This window comes from Haemorhous mexicanus, chromosome 15 (assembly GCF_027477595.1).
Source record: "Haemorhous mexicanus isolate bHaeMex1 chromosome 15, bHaeMex1.pri, whole genome shotgun sequence".
Lineage (NCBI taxonomy): Eukaryota > Metazoa > Chordata > Aves > Passeriformes > Fringillidae > Haemorhous > Haemorhous mexicanus.
The window spans coordinates 15,415,870-15,438,489 of NC_082355.1; the positions used below are offsets into that span (position 1 = coordinate 15,415,870).

The window sequence follows — 22,620 nt, forward strand, 5'->3', positions numbered from 1 at the left end:
AGATGTTCTGCAGGAATGCTAACTCAGCAGGGAGAATCACACAGGTTGGCACAGCACAGCTGCTTAAAATGGTTAGAAAAGAATAAATCACACTTATTGCCTGTTTCACCTATTTCTCCTCTTTCTGGAGGGCAGGGAATGCAAGGGAATAGCATCCCAGCAGCAAGTCTGGGAAATGCAGCCATGCCACGTTGCTGTCCCCAGCCCTGGGCACTAACAGCCTCGGTGGGACACGTCCCCTGTTCAGAGGCCCTCTGGGGTTATGGCAGCAGCAGGAAAGGTGGGTGCCTGGGCCCCAGTGGCTCAGCACCACAACAGAAGCTCTTCCTCTCCCATCTCACTGCCCTGAGTAAGGAGCACTGGGCCTTCAAAAGCACCAAACAGCAGAATAGTCCTTCCCTGCTTTACACTGGTTGTGAGGTGGGGTGGGGGCTTCAACCTGCCTTTCCATCCCCTCCCGATGCCCACGCTGCGGTTTCTTTTCCCCGGCAGGTAGCAGCGAGGCTGAGCTGAGCGCGGGGAGGGATCCCGTGAGCGCTGGGACCACGAGCGGACCATGAGCGAGAGCAGCCCCTTGCCCTGGTGCGCCGCCGAAGAGTGCGAGCCGCGCTCCCCGGGCTCGCAGCCGTCCCCGCTGGCCTGCAGCGATGGGGACGAGCCGCCGAGCCAGCCTGCGGAGCCTGCCAGCGGGAGAGCCAGCCCCCGGCACGACGCTCAGCCCTCCCGAGCGGAGGGGGAGCAGCGGGACGAACATCTGGAAGCGGTGACAGAGCCAGGCGAGCGGCTCAGCGAGCAGGGACAAGGCACGGGCGCTGCCAGCGAGGGCGGCCGTGCGGACGGGGCCGTGCTGGCCAACGGCGTGGGCACCGCGCCGGCCGCGGGGCGGGAGCGGCCGCAGCACGGGGACACACCCGGCCCGAGCAGCCCCGAGCTGGGGGACAGGGGCTCCCCCAGCCCCGAGACAGCCAGCGGGGCCCTCAGCAAGCAGCGGTGGCACAGCGTGCTGGGATCCTCAGAAGCGCTGAGTGCCGACGAGGCAGAGGAGTTCGGGTAAGGGCGGCTCGGTGCTGGTTCGTGTGTGTTGTTTTCTTTCGAGGCTCCTTGGTTCGAGTTACTCGGCTCCGCGTGTAACTCATCAGTTTAAGGAGCTGCAGCTGCTCTCATGGCTGACTGCGGCTTTCCACTCCTGCTTCTCTTCGGGCTTCTCGCATATTTTTTTCTGTTTGTAACTTTTTACTCTTTTTTTCTCTCTGGACTTCTCACATAGTTGTTTTTTTGTTTTTTTTTTTTTTGTTTTTTTTTTGTTTTTTTTCCCTGTTACAAATGCAGAAAGCTCTGATTAGAACCAGTGTCTGCTCACAGAGCCACTAAAGTGAAGGGGAAGCTTTTGGGATCTTGAGAGGAGTTGGTTGTGCTCACTTTGGGGGGGGGTCCCACTTGCAAGTTGCAGCACTTATGGCAGAGTTACCTGAGGTCGCTTAGGGCAAGTACAGCAGCCTGGGGATGCTGCAGAGCCAGGCTTGTCTGGGAGGCTGCTGTGCCCTGGAAGTCCCTGGCAGCATGGCTAGCTCTGGCAGTCCCTGGACTAGCAGGTGGCAGCTGTGTGTCTGTCTGAAAGTGGGCACGGCACTGAGCTCTGCTCTCCACTGCACCTGTGGCAGGTGTTACCAGCACTTGGGTGACAGGAACAGCAGTGTGAGACAAAAGGTACAAGTGTCATCCAATTCTCAAGTGCCTGTGACGAACCTGAGCATGAGTCCCCGAGTCCTCTCTTCTGGCAGCCTGGCTCACAGGAGAGCTCTCCAGGCTGGGGGACACTCAGACTGGTGTGCTGTCCACAGCTGATTTTATGGCTCTGCAGGTTTCTAGACCTCCATGGGATTCTAAGCTGGGGGCTTTGGATGAAGGACAGGTCACTGGAGTGAGGAGAGATTCTTCCCATGCCATTCCTGCAAGAGGGGTATGGATGCCTCCCTTTGCCACCAGAAATCAGCCAGGGCTCTGTGTTGTAGCCACCCGGGGTTGATGCCTGCTGTGAATTTTACAGCCCTGCCTGTGCACCTACCCCGGGGCAGGAGAGATGCTGCAAGCAGGAGGGGCCGAAGAAGAGCAGCAGAGGTTGTCTCAGAGGAGTATGGCCTTCTGAAGAGGAGCTGTGAAGGGACAGGGTGGCCTGGGGATCACCTCCTAGCTCTGGCCCCGTGCAGGCTCCGTGCCGAGCTGTGCGTTCCCAGCGCTGTCTGGAGCGTGGGCAGCAGAGCTGGGGAGCCACGCAGGGTGTGGGCTGACAGCAGGCATCCCTCCTGCTTTGTTTCTCTGCTGTTCAACAGGCTTCTCTGTAAAAGGCTGGTGGTTTGTTTCACTCAAGAGCCCCAGCAAGAAGCAGCAGCACTGCTTCAAAAAGCACAGCTGAAGGTGTTGCAGAGGAGGTGTCCGGGCAGGCTGCTGCTGTCCGGGGAGCTCGGGGAGCCTGTCCCCAGGCAGGTCCCAGGAGCCCCTGAGCTATGCAGTCAGGTCTTGGATAGCTGCAAGTCTCTCAGGTTTCAGGGGAATCATATTTGCCTGGTAGGTGGCTCCCTGGCAGAGGCTGCAAGTTCAAGAGGATGGTCAGAGAATGCTGCTGCAATCACTGGAAGTGCAATTATTTTAAGGTACTAGGGCATGAATTGGTAGAAATGGCAGGCTGAGGGTTTGGAGATGATGCAACCTGACTGGGGTCTGCATGCAGAGTCCGTGATCTTGTGCTCTGAACATATTCACTTGGATAGCAAATGAGTCTTTTGGGCGGCTGAATGCACAAGGGACAAGTCACACGCTATATTCAAAGCAGAAGGGCAGCTGGAAAACTTCTGGGACACAGCTGAAGTCTGGGAAACCACTTAGAGCCTGCAGACTGGGTTAGCTGACTGCACTGGAGCTCATCAGTGCTTTGACCACCTTTCTTTAGGGTAAATGGCAGGAATGTGTGGCTGGGCCAAGCACAGCGTGGAACTGCTCTGCCCTGACCACATGGACTGTCCACTCTCCTGGGTCAGTGTGGGTCAGGAAGAACTGACAGATAGACCAAGGCACCAGGACATTGCTATCATCCTCTGTCACCTCTGAGTTTCCCCATTTTTTTCTTTACTCCCCTTTGGGGAATTGCTGTAATGACCCATTCTGGGTATAGGAGAACCTGGTCTGATGTTTTACTAATGAGCAGTCAACTATTTGTTCCTGATGAGAAATCATTTGTCATCATCTGCATGTTGCTGCTTGTATGATGCATTTTCTCCCTGAATTTTAAAATACTTTATAAGAAGGTGTTGAGTCTTGCTCTTCCCACTAGAATGGAGAATTAAAGGGGGAGGTCATCCAAGGTCATCACTCCATGGTAGAGCTGGAGAGGAACCCATTATTGTCCTCCTGAAGGTAGGTTAGTTCCTGCATCTATGCAGGAAATGGTTGGCTAAAAAAAAAAATCAGACAAACAGAGCCAAAGATTGAGTGTTTGTGTTGCAGTTTGCATTAACCGAATCCCTTTTCCCTCTTTCTGGTTTATCCCATGGCATCTATTGTTTGTCAAAGCCCCATTTTCCTTTCATTGTGGCTGTGTTGCCTAGAGGTGTTTCACCTTCTCAGAAGCCCCCAACATTGGCCCTGCTGATCTCAGGGAGGTCACAGCTCTGCAGTCCAACTGCAAGATCCACCAGGGAATGATGCTCTCTACTTTCAGCCCCATGAGCTCATGGAAAAAAACCAAAATTTTTAATAGAGAAATCCCCACCTTTTGCTTGTAGACACCCTCAGCACCTGCAGTTTTGGGACTGCGGCTTTTGCCCACACATTTCCTCCCATGGCAACATGTAGCTGTCAAAAAATTCACATTCCATCAAATAAAGTTTCAGAAAAACTTTGCAGAAAAACTGCAGTGCAGTGGCAGGAAAGTCCTGGTTTCCATCATGTCCTTCTCTGGCAGGATTCACACTCCACCAGCACAGGAAACTTGTGATGGCAAGTTGAACATGAGTCAGCCCTGCCCTGCAGGCTGGGAGGGACAACCATGTCCTGGGGGGCATCAGGCCCAGCTTGGCAAGCTGGGCATGGAAGGGGATTGTCCCACTCTGCTCTGGGCTGGGGTGGCCTGACCTCGAGGCCTGGAGCGGTTTTGGGCAGATTTAGAAAGATCTAAAGCTGTTAGGAAGTGTCCAAAAGAGGGACATGGGGGTGGTGAAGGGCCATCCGAGTACAGGGCTGGAGTATACAAGGTCTGTGGTGTGAGCAGTTAACAGAAGTTATTCTTACAGTGTATTGAAAGAGCAGGGCTGTCTTCCTTGGATTATGGCAATGTGGAAGCTGCTAAGTGATAACCAGGAGGTTCTGGCATTGGATCCAGGAGCAGGTGTCATATGCAAAAGTCTTCAGTTCAGAGGTCTGGCTTTTTACTGGAACATGACCAAATTAAGGGCTGGCTGGGCCTCTGGGATTGTTCATCACAAAACTGGTTTTTTTCAGCTCTGGAATCTTGTAACAAATTTGAGAATCAGGTAGGTTATACCACAGAAAGATCCCAAGGGCCATTATCACAGCAGCCATTTCTGTCTCTTCTCCTGCCTGCCAGCTCCAAATGGAACAGGGCAAGAATTGCCTTGACAGTATTTTCTACATTTCTCCTTTTGGTCCAGGTTTGCTTCTGGAGATGCCAAGCTGAGCTGCAGTGATGATGACAGGGAGCATTTCCAATTCAAAGACATCAGGGATGGCTTCAGCTCGACCTTTGAGAAGATTGTTGAGTCTGACCTTATGAAGGGCACCTACTACAGCAGCCTGGACTCTTTGGACGTGCTGTCCCTCACGGACGAGACAGACAGCTGTGTCAGTTTTGAGGCACCCCTTACCCCTCTGATCCAGCAAAGGGCCAAGGAGAGCCCTGAGCTCCTGGAGCAGAAACTGGCAGCCCAGCAGAGAGAAGCCCTTCATCACATGGCTGCTGATAAGCAGGAGCAGGGGGCAGCCAAGCCAGCAGAGGGGGATTTTGGGAGCCCTCTCAGACACTCAATTACCAGCAGCAGGTCAGAGAATGTGCTCAGCAGGCTGTCCTTGAAGAGTATCCCAAATGGGTTCCACGTGGAAGGCTCAGAGGAAGATGCCACCAAGATCATTAACTCCATCAGGTAAGGCAGGGAGTTTCTTGGACAGTGGCTCCTTTTCTTTCCTGAGATCCCAGTCCAGGAGCAAGGCTCAGTGAGCAGGACTGAGTTGGAACTGCTCTTTCACCCCTTGTGCTTCCCCTCATGTGCTGTTGTGGCAGCAAGGCCAAACACCAGCAGGAGAACTTTCGCCTGCACAGCCCTTGACAGGTTGGGTATGGTCAGGTGCTCTCCCAAATGCCTCTGAAGTGCAGGGAAACCTCAAGGTTTCACTTAGGTCAGGGTACCCCTACAGAAGCCTCCCCAAAGGTTCTTCTGCAGGCAATGAGGAGATCAGCAGAGACTTCGTCCTCTGGACCAGTTCAGACCCAAACCATCACCCCTGGGTGGCAGCAGCTCATCTGTAGGGCACTTCCCTGCATGAGGAATCCAGGTGATGAGTAACCAGGACAGGGGAGAGCTGGAGCGAGGTCCTATGTCCAGCTATCAGGCCAGCAGTGAGTCACACTGCTCAAAACTGCTTGAATTGGTGCTGTAAGTGGCCTTGGGCAGGCAGATAAAGGGCTGCATGCCCACCTACATGGTGCCAGGGCAATGTCTGTGGGCACAGCTGGCCACGAGGCCAGAAGGCAGCTACAGGGAAGCAGCTCCCCAGTAAGAGCTGGTCTGGTGCCAGTCCCATTGACATGATTTGTACAAGTGCAGTTTCCCATCCTCAGCAATATAACCTGAACTGAAAAGCATAGCATCTATCCCTAGGATTTCCATGATGTCCATGGCTTGGAAAGAGCTTGGGATCCCCAGCTGGGAGAGAGGGAGCTTAAAAGGTGTTGAGGTGTCGGAACTCAGGACGTCCCTCTGGGTGTCCAGAGTTGCCGGGACCCCTGCCAGGGGGCTCGGCACAGAGCCCACAACACCTGTGGGTTCAATTATGACCCGTGGAGCAAATTACCAGCTTCATATGAAGACCTGCAAGACACAGCAGTTTAGTGTAATAATAAAATTATCACTGGGTGAAAAAATAGATTTTTGGGATTTCTAGAATGGCAGTTTCGGGGGCAAGATGGAGGGATTTGAGCATGTCTAGCCTTTCTTCTTCTTTCTTCTTCTCCTTTCTTCTTCTTCTTCTTCTGTTGGTTTAGAGTAGTAACTCACTGTCTAGTACAGGTGATAGGGATTGGAAAGTAATTCTGGTTTTTCCTATGTTTTTTTTTCCAAACCGTGGCATTTTCTGTGGGTTTCACCGAGTCACGCCGCGGTTCCTTGAACATTTCTTGTCTCTGCACAGCGATGCCAGCCTGAAGGACACCCTGTCAGACTCGGACTCAGACATGGGCAGCACGGAGCAGCTGGACCAGGGCAGCACGGACACGCTGGCCAACGGCTGCAGGGCGGACAGCGAGGCTGCCAAGAGGTTGGCCAAGCGCCTCTACAACCTCGAGGGCTTCAAGCGCTGCGACGTGGCCCGACAGCTCGGGAAGAAGTACGTGGGGTCAGCCCTGTCAGGGTGACAGACACAGGGCTGGGGAGCACTGGCCAGGCTGGGAGGGCAGGAAAAGGCAGGAAGGGCCAAGTCTGGGTGTGGATGGAGCTGGGGCTGCTGGTGATTGTAGGAGCGTTGGCGGGTAGGACAGTCGGGACGGACGGAGACGAGAGATCTGTGCAGCCAGGGCTTGGAACTGGGGGTTTATTGCAAAGGGCCTGGGTGCAGGGCCCTGCTGGGAGCTGCCAGCCACAGCTCAGAGCAGGACTGAGAGAAGTAAAGAGAGTGGGGAAGAGAGAGAAGGCAAGAGCATGGTAAAGAGGAGGAGAGAGTGAAAGAGAGGATGAGAAGATAAGAGAGCAAGGTTCCCGTTCCAAGACAATAAATCTTCTCCTATGTTGAATATTCTATTTCTCACTCACCAATCTAGCACAAGATACAAATCCTATAGCATTTACACACAGCCTATAAGAATCATTACATTACCACACTGTGTTACATTTTAAACCCTAAAAGCTCCTCTTTGGGCCCCCTCTGCCAAGCTAGTAGGGTCTGCTCTGACCCTTGGAGCTGTCTGCAAGCAGAGGGTGTTGTTCCATCAAAAGGGGATTACCTTAAGCCAGCCACACCATTTATTTCCAGTTGTTCAGTAACTAAGGGATCTCAGAGCTTGCTTTCATTTTAATCTTGCCTATAGTTTCTATATTCTCAAAATCTTTTGCCAGGCAATCATATTTATAAGGAGTTCCTCTTTCATCTTCCCCAACAGAAGATCTTCCCAGTTGAAGCTGGGAGCTCAGTGTCCTAAAAATATGAATGCTACAAGCTGCCTGTAGTATTGGGCTGTAAATGTCACAAGCTGCTGCCCACCAGAACCAAGAGCTTCCTGCTTTTGGGAAGAGCCCAGCAAGACTAAAGCAATCCCCAGGCTGAAGGGTTTGGGTGCCAGACCTGCCTGTGCACTGGGCTCCCTGCCACTCCCCAGGTTTTTCATGTCTGCACCCCAGAATGTCCTTGCTGCAGAGCCTCCCAACCCAGTGTGCACAGGGGTAGGAAGGGTTGGCTGGAGAGCCAGGGACACACAGGGAGGTCCAGGCTCTTCAGCTGGTAGATTTGCCTGGGTAAGGCAGAAGGGAAATCAAAAAATATTCAAAAGTGGGAGAGGTACAGAGATTTCTAAGAGACAGAGTAACAGTAACGAGTGTAGCAGTAACAGATTATTTTAGGATGCCAGTGGGTGTGAAGGCACCAATCCCCATCATCCTTTGCCTGGTTCAGATATAACCTGTGTTGCTGGGATTTTTTTTTTTTTTTTTTCTTTTGTCCTTGGAATGTCTCCCCCGTGCCCAGATCAGCAGAACACACCTGTCCCTCAGCAAATACCCACACCTTCAGTACAAGGCTTGTGTGTGATTCCCAGCTTAGTGCTGGGACAGAAGGAGGCCAGGAATTGTCTCCTAGAGAGGCTCTTTGCATCACCTGGCAGCATCCTCATTCTCCTCCTTTGCTGAGGTTCTTGCAGCAGGTGCATTGCTGGTTGCTCTTGCCTCAGGTGTGTAACATCCTTCTCCTTTCTTTCAAATTTGCCATGACAGCTCACTGAGGGGGGATCTTCCAAGCACTGGATTTCTGAGTCTGTCCCTTTGCTATTTCCTGCAGTCCTGACTCACACCTGCAACCCTCACACCTCGGGGGGATGTTTGGTGACCCACATCTGGGGATTCACACTGCCTTTGAAACAAAAGTTTTGTTTTGATCAGCTGGGTTTTGACATCTGAAGCATTTCCTGACATGAGACCTAAATAGAGCTGCAGACTCTTGGTGGATTGGCAGAGCAGAAAGGGAACTAGGGTGAAGATAGGTATTTATAGGTATTAATATAGCTATTAAGTCAGTCTTGCTCACTTAAGACAATGTCAGACCAACCTATAGTGCTGGGAACAGACTAAGTTTAAGTGATGCTTTCAGACCAGCTCTATGTAGGAGGGCTGTACAAAAAGTGAAAACTCATTTTATCACTTCTTTTTTCTTTGTGATAATTGGCAATTTTATTTAAAAAAAAAAAAAAAAAAGGAGAAAATAAACCAAAGCCAAAACTATTCATCATTGTCAAACAGGCAGAAAAGGCTTGACAAACAAGGACATGCAGGTTGGATGTCTCCCCACAGTTTCCATCTGCTTCAGTTCTGTGAAAATAACCTAAAACCCTGAAATTACCATTGGCAGGTGTTTGGGCAACTGTACTCTCCATGGAAGACTCTTGTTCCAGCATTGGTCTGTGGCCCTCTCAGCTCCATCAGTGCCCACAGGCACATCTTGTGCTGGGTGGAGGTTTATCTGTCCCAGGCTGTGAAAGTGGCAGTGCCTGGCACTTCCTTGTAGGGTTTCCCAGAGCTGTGCTCACCAAACCCCTGTGGCAGCAGCCCAGGACAGCTGCAGCACTGCTCAGGGATGTGGGGTGTGCCAGGGTCCCAGCCTTGGGCAGCACAGCAAGGGCACAAGGCCTGTTTCACCCCCCAGAGATGAGATTTTACTCACACAGGTTTTTATGGCACTGGAGTGCCCCAGGTGATGCCAAAAAGAGCCCTGCTCTGCAGGGCAGTGGGATTCAGGCAAAACATCACAGATATTTCCATGTGCAGACACATGGGAATGGACTGGGAGGAAAGGCCAGGGCTCCTGGGTCCCCCTGGGGTGGCTTGTGACCCAGCAGGTCAGTCAGAACTCTTGGTGCCTGGCCCCTCCCAGAGCAGGCAGAGGCAGGGAGCATCAGGCTGGGCTGTAAGGTGAGAGGAGGTCTGTGGAGGCTGAAAGGGCAGCAGCCAGAGGATGCCAGGCATGTCCCCACAGGAAATGCCTTGCAGGGCCACCAGCCAGAGCATGGCAGGAATGTCCCCATGGGAAATGCCTTGCTCTCCTTGTAGGAATGTCTCTGTCATCATGGTGGAAGTGTCACCCATTCCTGCAGGAAGGGCTGGCACTGGCACAGAGACAGAGGAGGATAATTCCTGAGTGAGGAAACCAGAGCAAACACCAAAGTCCATCTTAGGGTGGGACAGGGTCTTGCCCTGGTCCCTGTTGTTATCCCATGGCCTGGGGCATGTGAACTGGCTCTGGGGCTCAGGGAGAAGAGTCCCATCTATGCCACTGCATCCCTGGAAATGCAGGAATTTGTTGTTTGCAGGGGTCTGTCTGCCTTCTGATGTCTTGTGACACTGTCCAGCTCCCTTGGCAGAGCCAGCAGCCCTGCCTGGAGCTCATGGAGCTCTCCTGCTCCAGTTTCCAGCAGCACCCACCTGCCCCAGGAGCAAGGGGCTGTGCTGGGAGGGTGGGATGGGGACCTCTGTGGGTGAGAGCAGGGACATTTCACTGGGAGGGGGGACACACCCAGCACTGGGAGAGAGCCAGGTGCTGGAGAGCTCAGGATATCCCTGTGGCTCCTCTGGCTGGTTTGGGAGCAGGCTCTGCCTGGCCAGCAGCACAGCACAGGGGTGCAGCAGGGCAGGTGTCTCTCAGGTGTCTGGGGCTGGCTGTGGGCACATCAGGGAGGTCTTCCAGCAGCACTCCAGGCCAGGAGCAATTGTCCCTGTGTCTGAGATGGTGTCTGCAGTGTCTCACTGGGACTGGGCTGGCCCAGAGGCAGCATTCTGCTGTTCCTCTTGTGGACAGTGTCTTCTTCCCCGATGAAGGGGCTGACCACTCCCTCTTTAATTACAGTAACGAATTTAGCAAGTTGGTAGCAGAGGAGTATCTCAGCTTCTTTGACTTCACTGGCCTGACCCTTGACAAAGCACTCAGGTGAGCTCTGGGATGGAGAGAGTGGTGGGATTTGGGGGTTTCCTCCAGGCTTCCCAGCACTGTGTGAGCCATCCATGTGACAGGAGCAGGGCCTGGGGGGGTGATCCAGGCTGTCACTCAATCTTTGGTATCACATTTGGCCCAGGGTGCTGCCTCCAAAAGTGGGTTTCAACAGGAGGGCCCACAGCCTGCTTCCCTAGGGTGGAGGGCAGCTCTCCCAGGAATCCCATCCCATACAGAGCCAGAGCAAGTGGGAGCAATTTTTTTCCTTGGAATGGGCAACCCATCCTGGTGCCACCACACCCGAGGCGGATCAGATCCCAGCTGGCAGCACTTCCCCTGCACAGCTCCATGGATCCCTTTGCACCCCCTCTGCAGGCTGTGGGGCTGGGGGGAGGACAGATGAGCCCTCTCCATCTCCCACCTTGAGCAGGACACCATCTCTAAGCATCCCTTTCTCTGTGCAGGACGTTCCTGAAAGCATTCCCACTGATGGGAGAGACGCAGGAGCGGGAGCGGGTGCTGATCCACTTCTCCCGGCGCTACTGCCAGTGCAACCCCGAGGAGAGCACCTCTGAAGGTACTGCTGCCTCTGCTCTGCCTCCCTGCCATGCCACAGGGCACCTGGGCACAGAGCTGGAGTGCAGCCACCACCCAGAGCCAGGCAGACACGGCCGCAGCTTGTCCTGTCCCCAGGGATCCGGCCCTGGGCATTGTCCCTGCCCTGGGCATTGTGGCATTGTTCCTGTCCTGGGCATTGTCCCTGCCCTGGGCATTGTCCCTGCCCTGGGCATTGTGGCATTGTCCCTGCCCTGGGCATTGTGGCATTGTCCCTGCCCTGGGCATTGTCCCTGCCCTGGGCATTGTGGCATTGTCCCTGTCCTGGGCATTGTCCCTGCCCTGGGCATTGTGGCATTGTCCCTGCCCTGGGCATTGTCCCTGCCCTGGGCATTGTGGCATTGTCCCTGCCCTGGGCATTGTCCCTGCCCTGGGCATTGTGGCATTGTCCCTGCCCTGGGCATTGTGGCATTGTCCCTGTCCTGGGCATTGTCCCTGCCCTGGGCATTGTGGCATTGTCCCTGCCCTGGGCATTGTCCCTGCCCTGGGAGGGGCTGGGGATGCTGGGTGCTGACAGACCCTCCCCAGGGAGAGCCAGAGCAGTCTCCACGTGCCAGCTGAGAGCACTGAGATGCAAACACATTCTGGCACATGGACTGGTCCTTGAAGGACGTCACAAAAGGGCTAGAGAGCACCAGGGACTGGAATATTTCTCTCCTGGAATATTACTTTTACAAGCAGCTTTGGGTTTAGAAGTGGGAAGTTTGGTCCTTTAAAGGAAAACTGCTTTGAAGCCAATTTTATGGTGGTTGTTTTAGGAAAAGGTGAAGTTTGAGGGAAAAGAGGATGTCTTTGGGGCTTTTTGTGTTGTTTGTTTTCGTTTTTTTTTTTTGTTAAATCCTACGCAGCTGAAAGGAGCAGATATTCTTTAAGGTTCCCAGACACAGCAACTGGCCTTGGTTTAGCAGTGGCTGGGCTGCCAAGACAGCAAACACCAGAACTGCATGAGAAGGGGAGTAACCAGCCCCAGCTGTGTGACTGTTGTGTGTTTCAGATGGGATTCACACCCTCACCTGTGCCCTGATGCTGCTGAACACAGACCTCCATGGCCATGTAAGTAGCCCCTGGAGGAGCAGCCATCCTTTATTCCTTCCCAGGAAGGAATTCCCAGGGTAGATCTCTGCTCCCTGTGCTGAGTGTCTTGCTGGACAATTGAGATGGGTTGGCAGAGAGTTCTCTGACCTGCTCCAGGTGGAATTTTGGGTACCTGGGCACAGTGCACACCTGAGTGTCACTGCACACTCACGCCAAAGGCACGTGTCCTGCTGACATCAGTGATCCTGCCCAGGCCAGGCAGTGCTGCCTCCTCTCCTGCTGCCCAGCTCAGCCCTGGCCCAGGAGCTCTCAGTGAGCTCCTCCCTGCCAGGCCCTGGGGGCTGCTCCTTCTTCTACCTCTCCCCAAAAACTGCTGCAAGGGGGCCAGTGGGTTTACACTGATCTTTCCTGCCCAAGACATGAAGTGAGTTCCAGTTGTTCCTTTTCCCCAGGATGCAACAAGCAGCCACTGGAGAGTTTCATAGAAAAAAAATCAGAGGGAGCAGAGCTCAGTGCCCAGAAAAGTGGCTGAAAAATGGCAGAAGGTGTGAGAAGATCTCTCAACACCTTTTAGAGGCTCCCAGTGACCTGTCTGTGCACACAGGGGGATAGTGGTGGGATCAGTCTCATAGAGCATTCATCCTCCAGCCAAAATGGTTGGAGCCTAGGAATTATTTCCATCAAATCATTTCCTGTAGCACCAAAAGCAGCATTGTGGCAAAAGGCAAACTATGTGACTTCAATCCAAAATAATCTTATTTTGTCTAGTTTTTTAAGCAAAAAAAAAAAAAAATCCAAAAATATGCCTCTGGGAAGATAGACATAATTGAAGACAAAAAAACCCAACCTAAACCTCAAAAGCCTTACCATTTCTATTCTTCATTAAAAAGCTGGCTCAGAGGCCTGGTAAGCAGAAATTTTCTCATGATATCTAGGCACAGAAAAAATTGCTTTCTTTTGACCAGGTGTGCAAATGCCTGAGCTTTTCTTTGAAAAATCTTCTCTTTATTTTTCTGCATGTGTAACGTTAATTTCTTCTTCTCCTTTTCCTCCTTTTTTTTTTTTTAAATTTTTTTTTTTAATTTCCTTCTGCTCCTGGAACCTCTCTTTCTGCTCTTTAACCCTTTACCAGGTGGTAAGTGCAGTCCTTCTAGTGTTTTGCTTTAAAGCACCGGCATTTGACTTGTTTTGATTGTGTTAAAAACAGTAAGGAGTTTTGTTTGTCTGGAATCCTAAGTGATTGTGCAGTGTTCTTCCCTACTTAGCAAGCCATTAGCAGCTGATATCATCACATGAAATGTTCCTGGTGTAAAGAAACCTCCATGAACTGTGGTGTACCTGGGAATGTGCGACTTGATCTCCCACCCCTCCTTGTTAGAGATGCTGCCATGACATTCCACCTCACTTTAGATTTTATTTTCCTTTTTTATGTTGTGTGTGTGTTGCAGTGTTTTACCGTGCATTCCTGGAGTGGGAGATGCCCTTGGTGAGGAGAGGGGGCTGGATGTGTGTCTGTAAGGGGGCAGCTCCTCACAGCAGTGTCCTGGCATGGTCTAGTTCAGCTTTCCAGCAAAGACCTGGCACAGAGCTTTAGAGCAGGAGATTTTGGCCTTTGCACTGTTGATTTTCTACTCAGGTGCACTCAGACCCCCTTTCCAAACCACAAAGAAAACTTTAAAACAAGGCATTCCCTATTCATGGAAGCACCTGGAGTTGGTGATAAAAGCCAGTGGTCACCAACAACTTTCCAAGTGCAACAAGCATCCCAAGGCTGATGTCTTGGAGTGCCTACCTAAAACAGAGGCCAGACAAACTTAAGAGAATAAAACCAGGTATTTGTTGAAGGCCTTCAATAGGTACACCTTGGGCAGTCAAAAGCCTCCAAGGGGCTACACCCAGGATGGAAGATGGTCACGAGTTTTTCAGGGAATTTGAAGTTTGGTTCATTTACATCTCAGGGGTTAATCCTCCAATTACATTTTCAGGTAATGAAGTAATTTACTCCAAGTTATCCCCCCCAATTCACTGTTGTTTACACCTCTAGGGGCCTGAGACAGTCAGGTGTCCCTGAGTTCCAGGCCTAGAGAGGAACTGTTTTATCTCAATGAAATGGGAGAAGAGCAGCTGACAGGCCATGGAGTTTTAGAGCTATACACTAAAGCAGTGCAGGATCTGAAAAATAGAAAAGCTAAATCTTAAGGCATCAAGACTGTACATGTAGGATAATCCAAGTTGTTGCAACTTTCTGCCTTGTTCTGCTGGTGCTGTTTGAGCTCCAGGAGTTCTCATGGCAAAGAAAGCACTGCCCTGCTCCACCTGCCCCAGGAAGACAAAGCTTAGGCTTGTGTCCTTTCCCACTGCCACTGCTGGCCCTCCTGGCCGTGGGAGGAAGGTGACAGATCAACACCTTTGCATCACCAGCACTCATGGGTGCATTTTAGTCCTTTAGAAAAGGCCACCTTCTGGAGAAATAATGGGATTTGATCAAAACGCAGGGCACCAAACAAAGCCTGAAATGGGATCCTGGGCAGGTCCTGACTCCATTTGTCCATCACTATTAATCTTACAAACCCTGTGGTCCTGTCCTAAGCACAGCTCAGGGCTCAGTGTCAGCAGCAGTGCTGTGTTTGCAGCACTGGGAGGGCTGGGGAGCTCTGAGGTGTGAGCAGGGTGGCACCAGGCTGCCCACAGCAGGTTTGTGTGGCCCAGGGCTCACTGGCACCCAGAATTTGCAGGTTGGTTCCTTGCAGGGGTGTGATTTTGTTCCTGCAGCCTAGAGCATGTCCAGGACCAGATCAGTTACTCAGCAATTAGCTGCTTTTCCACAGCGTGGCTGCTGCCCCAGGTGAGCTCAGAGGTCTCTTGCACCAGAGAAAGGGACAGGTCACAAAACAAAAAGGGAGGCATCCCTTGGGATGAACATGAGCCCCAGACACGCACGTGAGAAACCCCAAAAAGGGCCTGTGAGACATGGTTTGTGTTATCTCACTGCATCCACTCACTTCCAAAAATGCTTTTTGGAAGTGCATCCAGTGCTGAATCACTCTTTGGGCACAGAGGCCAGTGCTGTGCCTTCTGCTCCCCTGCCTCAGGGCAGGGCTGGGAATAGTAGGCACCTTCTCCGTGCAAAGTATTTCTGTGCCTCAAAGTCTCAGGCAGCCCCTGCCTCACCTCCCAGCTCCCTTCCTTCTGCAGGCTCCTTGCCCTCCTCCCTTTCTCCACCCGCACTCTGTGGATCTTTCCTTTATCTTTTCTGTCCAAAATTCACTGCTGGCGAGCAAGCACACAAATCTCTCCTCTCTGCTGCAATCCCTGCATGTCTGCTCCTTTCCTGAGCCTTCTGCAGCCCGTGTACCCACTGAGCCCTGGCTGGCAGCTCTGGCTGATGCAGCTCCCCGGGAGAAAGCCACGAGGGCTGAGCTGTGTTGTGCCACACCACGTCCCCAGGCACTGCAGATTTGTAACAGTGCTTTACTCCTCTTTTCCTCGGTCTCTCAAGGGAGCCAGCTCATCTGGAGCTGGCACCAGCAGGAGGCATAATTAGGAGTATCAGACAGAGCTGCTCAAAGGCAGTGCCTGGCTGGCTGTGCAGCCCAGTTTGCACACACGGGAGGCAGGGGGTGCAGGGGGCACCGTGAGCTGATCCCAAGGCCTCACTTCTTCCTCCTGCTTTCATCTGGGGAGAAGCCCCCAGGTCACCTGCAGTGCACATTTGTGGGCAGAGGTTCTGGTGTCATCTCTTTCAGGAGGTTATTTCCTTGGACACAGGACACATCTCACCCTGCAGGGCATCTCCTGTATCATTTGCTGCAGCTTCATCCCCTGCCAGACCCACTGAGGCCCTTCCTCTTCCTCACTGAGCCCTGAGCAGGGCTCTGACTCTGCTGTTCAGGGCCATCCTCCCACATCCTCCTGGATGCTCACCCTGCCCATACCTTGATGTGAAGCCCAGCAGTGTCAGGAAGCTGTTGGGACCCTCAGGACCACCAGTGGCAGCTCATGCTGTCTTCCCTGGCTCCACTGCCCCCTCCAAGCGATGCCACGGGGGTCTGCCCCACACACTGAGGCTGTGAAGGATGTAACATGGCACTGGAGACCCCCATCTTTCCTTTGTGACATCAAACTCCTTTTTTAAAATCCTTTAATTGCCACTGACTCCTCCAGACCTCTGCTCCATCCCTTTGGGGAGGTAGGATTGCAGGGAAGGCTTGGGAAGAGGCTGCCTGCCTCATCCCTTGCAGGCTGAGGGAGTGAAGGATAAAGGGTTTGGGAGGACAGGTGCCACACGTGATTCCAGGGATGCCAGCTGGCCTGGAAGCATCAGTCCCAAATGTTGTTGGCATTAGCTGGTGCTGAGTGTGTTCCAGGCTGTGGGATTCTCCCAGTGTACAGGTGTTGCCCTCTCCACAGTACCAGTAGCTGGACCATTTCTTCTTGTAATGGCAATCAAAACTAACAGCTTCCATCAAGGACCTGCACTCCCCTGCCCCGTGCTGACACTGCAAGCTCACACAATTGCTCTCACAGCAGGCTTGGAGCCCCATCCAAACATTGTCATTTCACCAGGTGGAGTGCTTGTCTTGAGTTCTGAGACACAGAGCTGTACCCAGGACCACTCAGCAAGAGCTGGAGAGGCCATTTCCATGTGTCTTATTTCCACCATTAAAAAAGAGGCCATTTGAAACATCTGGATGCTGGCATGAGCAAATAAAGCAGAGAACCCAACAGCAAATCAGATCAGAAGCCCTTTGAGCTCTTGGGACAAGCCCAGGCATCAGCACTACATATAAAATTGTTCTTTGAAAGACACTGATGAAAGTCAGAACTCTCCACAAGTTTAATGAGCTGCTCCTTTGCCTTACAGAACATTGGCAAGAAGATGTCATGCCAGCAGTTCATAGCAAACCTGGATGGGCTGAACGATGGGAAGGACTTTGCCAAGGATTTGCTGAAGGTAATGTGATAGAAATAGACAGTGGGATACTGTCATTATTATTGCAGTGCCACCTAGTCCTGCTGGGACACCCTGAGCCCTTCAATCAGCATTTTTCAGTTGTTCCAGGAGAATTGTAACCCCCATGAGTGTCTCTGCTAACTTGCAGTGAGCCAAAATAGGTCTGTTCCCTGGTGGTGTTTCGTCCAGATTTGTGGCACACCTGCCCTCAGAGCCTACCAGGGGCCCTTTTCCCCCAGCATTTCAGATGATGCCCAAAGCAAGGTACTCCCCACCCCAAAACACAACCATCCAGCACCAGAACTTTTCTTAGCCTCCACTACCACGTGATGAAATGCAATGTTCCAGCACACCCAGTGCAGTACCATGGGATCTGGTTCGTGTCCCAAAGGCAGTATTTTCTCCTGCCATGTGGTTTAGCAGCACCTGCTGCAGGTCCAGCAGCCTGACGTGAATTTCGCTGTATGGAAGGAGGTTGGAATGAGAGGTGCCACATCAGGGGTGTCACATCATGTCTGGGGTGACATCCCTATCTCCCAGCAGACCTCACCCTATCCCTACCCCTCTGTATGGTCAGGATGACTTCCACATTCTACTCTGCTAGCCCATTCCCGCTTCTTTTCCAGTGCCCCAGGGAAGCCACTGGAATTGTGCACAGAAGGAGCTGGAAAAGCTGATTCCAAGGTCATTCATCCCTCCCCTGCTACTCAGTTCAAGCCTCCCCTGTCATTTCACCTAGTTAAGACATTGAAGGTGTCATGGCATATCTCAGAGTCTTCTCCCACTGTGTGTAGGCCAGGATTCACTCAGAACTAGGTACAGCACCCAGAATGAGTCAAAAACATCATATTCAGGCTCCTGAGCAGGGCTGGCTGCCAGAGCCCTCTGCTGCTGCTGTGTCCAGCCCAATTCCCAGGGTGGCACACACAAAGAAGGGGTACAGCAGGACAGCAGCCATCCTGCTCAGTGGGAAATGCTTCTCCAGGACAGTTCAGCAGGGAAAGGATCTCCAAGAACACAGGGTGTAGAGGAGGAGATGTCTCCACAAGCAGACACAGCTAATTCCATGTTCTTTTTTCAGACACTGTATAACTCCATCAAGAATGAGAAGCTGGAGTGGGCCATGTAAGTATATGCTGAGCATGAAAGGGATTGTGAGTCTTTCCAAGTAGCTGGCAGGTCCTAAGTCATGTTTTCAATCCCAGAATATTTCCTGCCAAGCCCTTAAGTGCTGAAGTCCCTCTGCAGACAGACAAATGGAGTTTATTTATGGCTTAGGCACAAAGGCAGTTGGGGAGGTTGGTGACAGTCTGTGGATCCATGACCTAAAGGAAGGGAATGCCCTCTTTGTTTACTATTACACTTGTAAAATGCTGGTTCCTCTCCAGGTGCTTCAGAAGTCTTTGCAGAAGCAAAGATCTGGGGTTATTTTGGTCATTGAGACTTTCCATCTCTCCCACGTGTTTGTTTTTCTGGAAATAGTATCAGAGAATCACTTAGAAATGAAGAGTCCTTGTGATATCCCTAGTTCAGCTTCCTCCTCAAATTATGGTCATGACTGAAATTCAGACCAGGGTGCTCAGGGCTTTGTTCAATTTGATCCTGAAACCTTCCAAGGATGGGGAACCCACAGCCTCTCTGGATTCACAAACCAATACTTTATTTTTATGAGAGTGGCATTTTCTCTTGTCTCTGTTGTTTTGACTTCTGCCCACTGTCTCCTGTCCTTGTGCCATGCACCACAGTGAGGAGCCCAGCTCTGTCCTCTCAATAACCCCTCACAAAGGCTGCCATGAGCTCCCCCAAAGCCATCTCTTCTGCCGGTTGAACAAGTTCCATTCTCTCAGCTGTTCTTACATCGCAAGTGCTCCAGCCCCCAGGTTTCTTCCCCTCAGCTGAAGTCTCCCACCTTGCTGATGCCCCGCGCTGTGCTGGGGCCCGCAGTGTTTGCTGTATCACGAGAAGATGCAGGAGTGCAGAGCAGGCGATCACTTCTCTTCGCCTCCTCACTGTGCCGCTGTTACACAGCCCAGGATGCTCCTGCCCTCGGCTCCTGCCGGGACACACCGGCTGCTCCTGCTGCTCCTGCTGCTCCTGCTGCTCCTGCTGCTCCTGCTCATCACCCAGAGCCCCAGTGCAGCACTCGGGTGCTCCTGGCCCTTCCAGCTGTCGCCTTGTACCCCTCTTTTTGATGCCATCCACAAGTTCGATGAGATCATCATTTGTTACCCTGAAAGGAGCCTGGAGACAGCTGGCAGGGGCTCCTTCACAGGGTCACACAGCACCTTCCTCAGTCCTCCTTCCCCTGCTCTGCCACTCAGAGCACAGGCCAGGATCATCAGCGAGGTCCCCAACTCCAGTGTCTCTCGAGGGGTCGCCCGTGGCAGACCTGAGCTCTTAAGCTGGCACAGGGGACATTCCTCCCCTCTCTCCTCAATCTTAGACCTCTCATGTCTCCGGACAGAGCGGGACCTTCTGTGCCATCACCTGCTCTCTTCCTCACATTGCCCTGATCAAACAGAGCATCAGGAGCGGCCTGGATCCTCCCTCCGTGACTCCCTGTGTGACAGTGACGCGGCAGGGCCATCGCGCCTGGCTCTGTCGCGAGAGGGAGCTGCGGGCTGCGCTATGCAAGGGCAGCTCAGCAGGAGCCCGGGATGCGGGCTGCATTACACAACCACGCCCGCCAGCACTGCCCCTGCTCCGCCACTTCCCGGGAATGTCACCCGGCTAAGGCACGTCCCGGAGATGTCACCCTGCCGCAGGGGTCCCGAGGATGTCACTCTGCCCGGGCACATTGCAGGGATGTCACCTTGCCAGGGATGTCACCCTGCCTGGGAACATCCTGTGGATGTCAACCTGCTTGAGCACATCCTGGGGATGTCACCCTGCCTGGGCACATCCCAGGGATGTCATCGTGCCATGGGGGTCCCGGGGATGTCACCCTGTTTGGGCACATTGCAGGGATGTCACTGTGCCATGGAGGCCCCAGGGATGTCACCCTGCTCGAGCGCATCCCGGGGATGTCACCCTATGGGAATGTCACCCTGCTGGGGTCCTGGGGATGTCACCCTGCTGGGGATGTCACCCTGCTGGGGTCCTGCTGCCGGGGGGCAGCTCCAGTCAGAGGCATCCAGATCCCTGCTGCCTTTCTTCACCCACCCACCTCACCCCTGCATCCCTTCGCTCATCCCAGCAGCCTGGGGCCTGCCTTGCTGCAGGGTGTCCTGCTGGGCTGCAGGCTCAGAGCCCTCAGCTCCTCTGCAGGGGGACAGATGACCCCTGACACGGGGGACCTGGCTCAGGGACTCCCTGGCACAGGGTACCTGGTTTTCTGTCAGAGACCTGGCACTGAGTCATAACCTTGCACAGCCAGGACCCTCTTCTCTCTGCTGGCCTCTGCCTTGTGTCCTTGTCCATCCCAGGGAAGGAGATGCCCTTGCCCACAGATCCCACCAGACATGCAGGTATGTCCAACAGCAAGGGGCATAGAGGGGTGCAGCCCAAACACCTGAGCCCCACTGACTCCCCAGGCAGGAGCAGTATCTGGGCTCTGCCTGAGTCCCAGGACTCCTGTGGGAGCTGAGGGCTGAGAAATCATCCTTCTCTTCCAAGAGGTGTCTGGTGTTTGGCCATCTGCTTGCTGTAGGTGAGGAATTGTTTTCCTGCTCACATCCCAGCCCGTGGATTCACTGAGGGTCAGTCCTCAGCTGAGCTCTGGCCCCAATCTGATCTGTAGCCTGAGGTGACCACTCATCCCATTTAGACACTGACATGTGTCAGACAGGGCAGAAAAGCCCTGTTTGCTCTTTCTCCCTCATGTCCCAGGGACACTGGGAACTATCACTTCCCATACAAGTTTCTGCTTTCTTTGTGCCACAGTAGGTTCATCTCCCAAATGTCTGCAGATCTTCTGTTCCTCAAAGATGCAGAGGACATTCCTAAAGGTACTTCACTGTCCAGGAGGCCCCAGGCATTGACTCTCAGCAGCTGAGGAATGCTGGTAATACCTTGGTTTTCAGCAAAAATCCTCCTTAAGCTCTGGCTTTAGGGCACAGAATTGAAGGCTTTTCCTGTGAAATATTTGCAGCCCTCAGCATGAGATGTCTGCAGTTTCTTGGTGTTCAGACAAGCACCCCGTCCCTTACCTGTTCTGAGTGACCTCACAGTGGGACCACTGGGACAGTTACCTGCCACCCACACTCCCCCCAGCTCAGACCACCACTAATGGCACTCTCTTTGTTATGGTCCCGACATCTCCTTCCTTTTCCTTTCTCTGACCAGCCCTATAAATAAAAACTTTAAACCCAAAGCAAATAGGGCTGCTTTGCCTGGTGACCAAACCCACATCCCCTCCTCTGAGTCTCTTCTCTGGTTCTGTTTCCAAGTGACGAGGACGAGCTGAGGAAGTCGCTCTCGGAGCTGGTAGATGACAAATTCGGAGCCAGCGCCAAGAAAGTGACCAGGATTGTTGACAGCAGCAACCCCTTCCTGGACATCCCCCAGGCCCTGAACGCTGTCACCTACAAGCACGGCGTCCTCACCCGCAAAACCCACGCAGACATGGATGGCAAGAGAAGTACGTGACCAGGGACAGGGACAGGGACAGGAGAGGTGCCCCACGCAGTCCCAGAGCCTTGCCCTGGCTCTCCTGGTGGAGGCATTCCCTCACCACATCCCAGGCAACACAGGAAAGATCCCCACAAGTGCTAGGATGGAGGAAAAGGAGGGTGTTTTGAGGCATTGTAGATAGGAATGCTTTCAGGAAGCCTCTGTGTTCCCTTCTCACTGCCAAGGAATCTAACCCAGACACGCCTGGTCTTCCATCCCCCAAATCCCAGTCTCTGAGCAGTGGGGCAAGGCTGGTTCCTCAGCAGCTGTCCACTCCAGCCCTGACCCTGGGGCCAGTCTGGTCTGCCAAGCTTTGCTCCTTTCCATGTCCTGCCATGTGCTGGCTGAGCTACAGAACAGCCCATAGCTCTGCTACCAGCACATGGCATTACAGGAAAGGCAAAGGTATTTGGGAGCTGTTAATGAGCAGAGATAATTAAACCTTGGGTAATTCCTTTTGCTAATTGATATGATTGGCCCAGTCACTGTAGCTGATTAAAAAGTCTTGAGTGGAGATTACCACCAAAGGCCTCCCTTGCTTCCAGCACCTGCTGAATAGCCCATGCTTGGAGGATCAGCTGTCTGGTGGGATGTGGATGGCTCCCCTCACCTCCCACCCCTCTCCAGCTTCTGCCAAGCTTGCTGTCCCCAGGCCCATTGAGGTGATAATGTTCCCTCCTCAGGGGAGCAGAAGCTGACTTATCCAGCAGCTCAGTTCCAAGCTGAGGAACTCAAGGAATGTCTCTGCTCTCCAAGCATTAGGTCCAAGGAACATGAACCTGGGTTTGGAGGAGCAGAGATTCCCAGGTGTCCACTGGTAGCCCTGTACCAGCTCATGTCAGGCTCTGACCTGCTTGTGTTCCTGCTGGGAGGCTGCAGAGCCCAGCCACTGTCCCTCAAACACCTGTCCCTGCTCACAAACCACTGGTGAGCAGCAGCCTGGAGGTGTGGGAGCCCTGGGCATCAGCGAGTGCCTCCGGTGGGTCAGGAGA

The 22,620-nt window shown here is 53.0% G+C and overlaps 1 protein-coding gene across 1 annotated transcript in view; it reads left to right on the top strand.

Annotated features, from left to right (window-relative positions):
* The first annotated feature begins 541 nt into the window (after window positions 1-541).
* The window catches only part of PSD2 (pleckstrin and Sec7 domain containing 2), a 34,823-nt gene continuing 12,744 nt past the window's right edge, over window positions 542-22,620 (top strand). Inside the window, exons 1-9 of the mRNA XM_059860267.1 lie at window positions 542-1,050; window positions 4,665-5,153; window positions 6,418-6,612; window positions 10,330-10,410; window positions 10,878-10,990; window positions 12,023-12,081; window positions 16,928-17,017; window positions 18,099-18,142; window positions 21,406-21,596. Of these exons, the coding sequence (XP_059716250.1) occupies window positions 557-1,050; window positions 4,665-5,153; window positions 6,418-6,612; window positions 10,330-10,410; window positions 10,878-10,990; window positions 12,023-12,081; window positions 16,928-17,017; window positions 18,099-18,142; window positions 21,406-21,596 (1,756 nt within the window). The 5' untranslated portion in view covers window positions 542-556. The remainder of the gene's footprint in view (window positions 1,051-4,664; window positions 5,154-6,417; window positions 6,613-10,329; window positions 10,411-10,877; window positions 10,991-12,022; window positions 12,082-16,927; window positions 17,018-18,098; window positions 18,143-21,405; window positions 21,597-22,620) is intronic.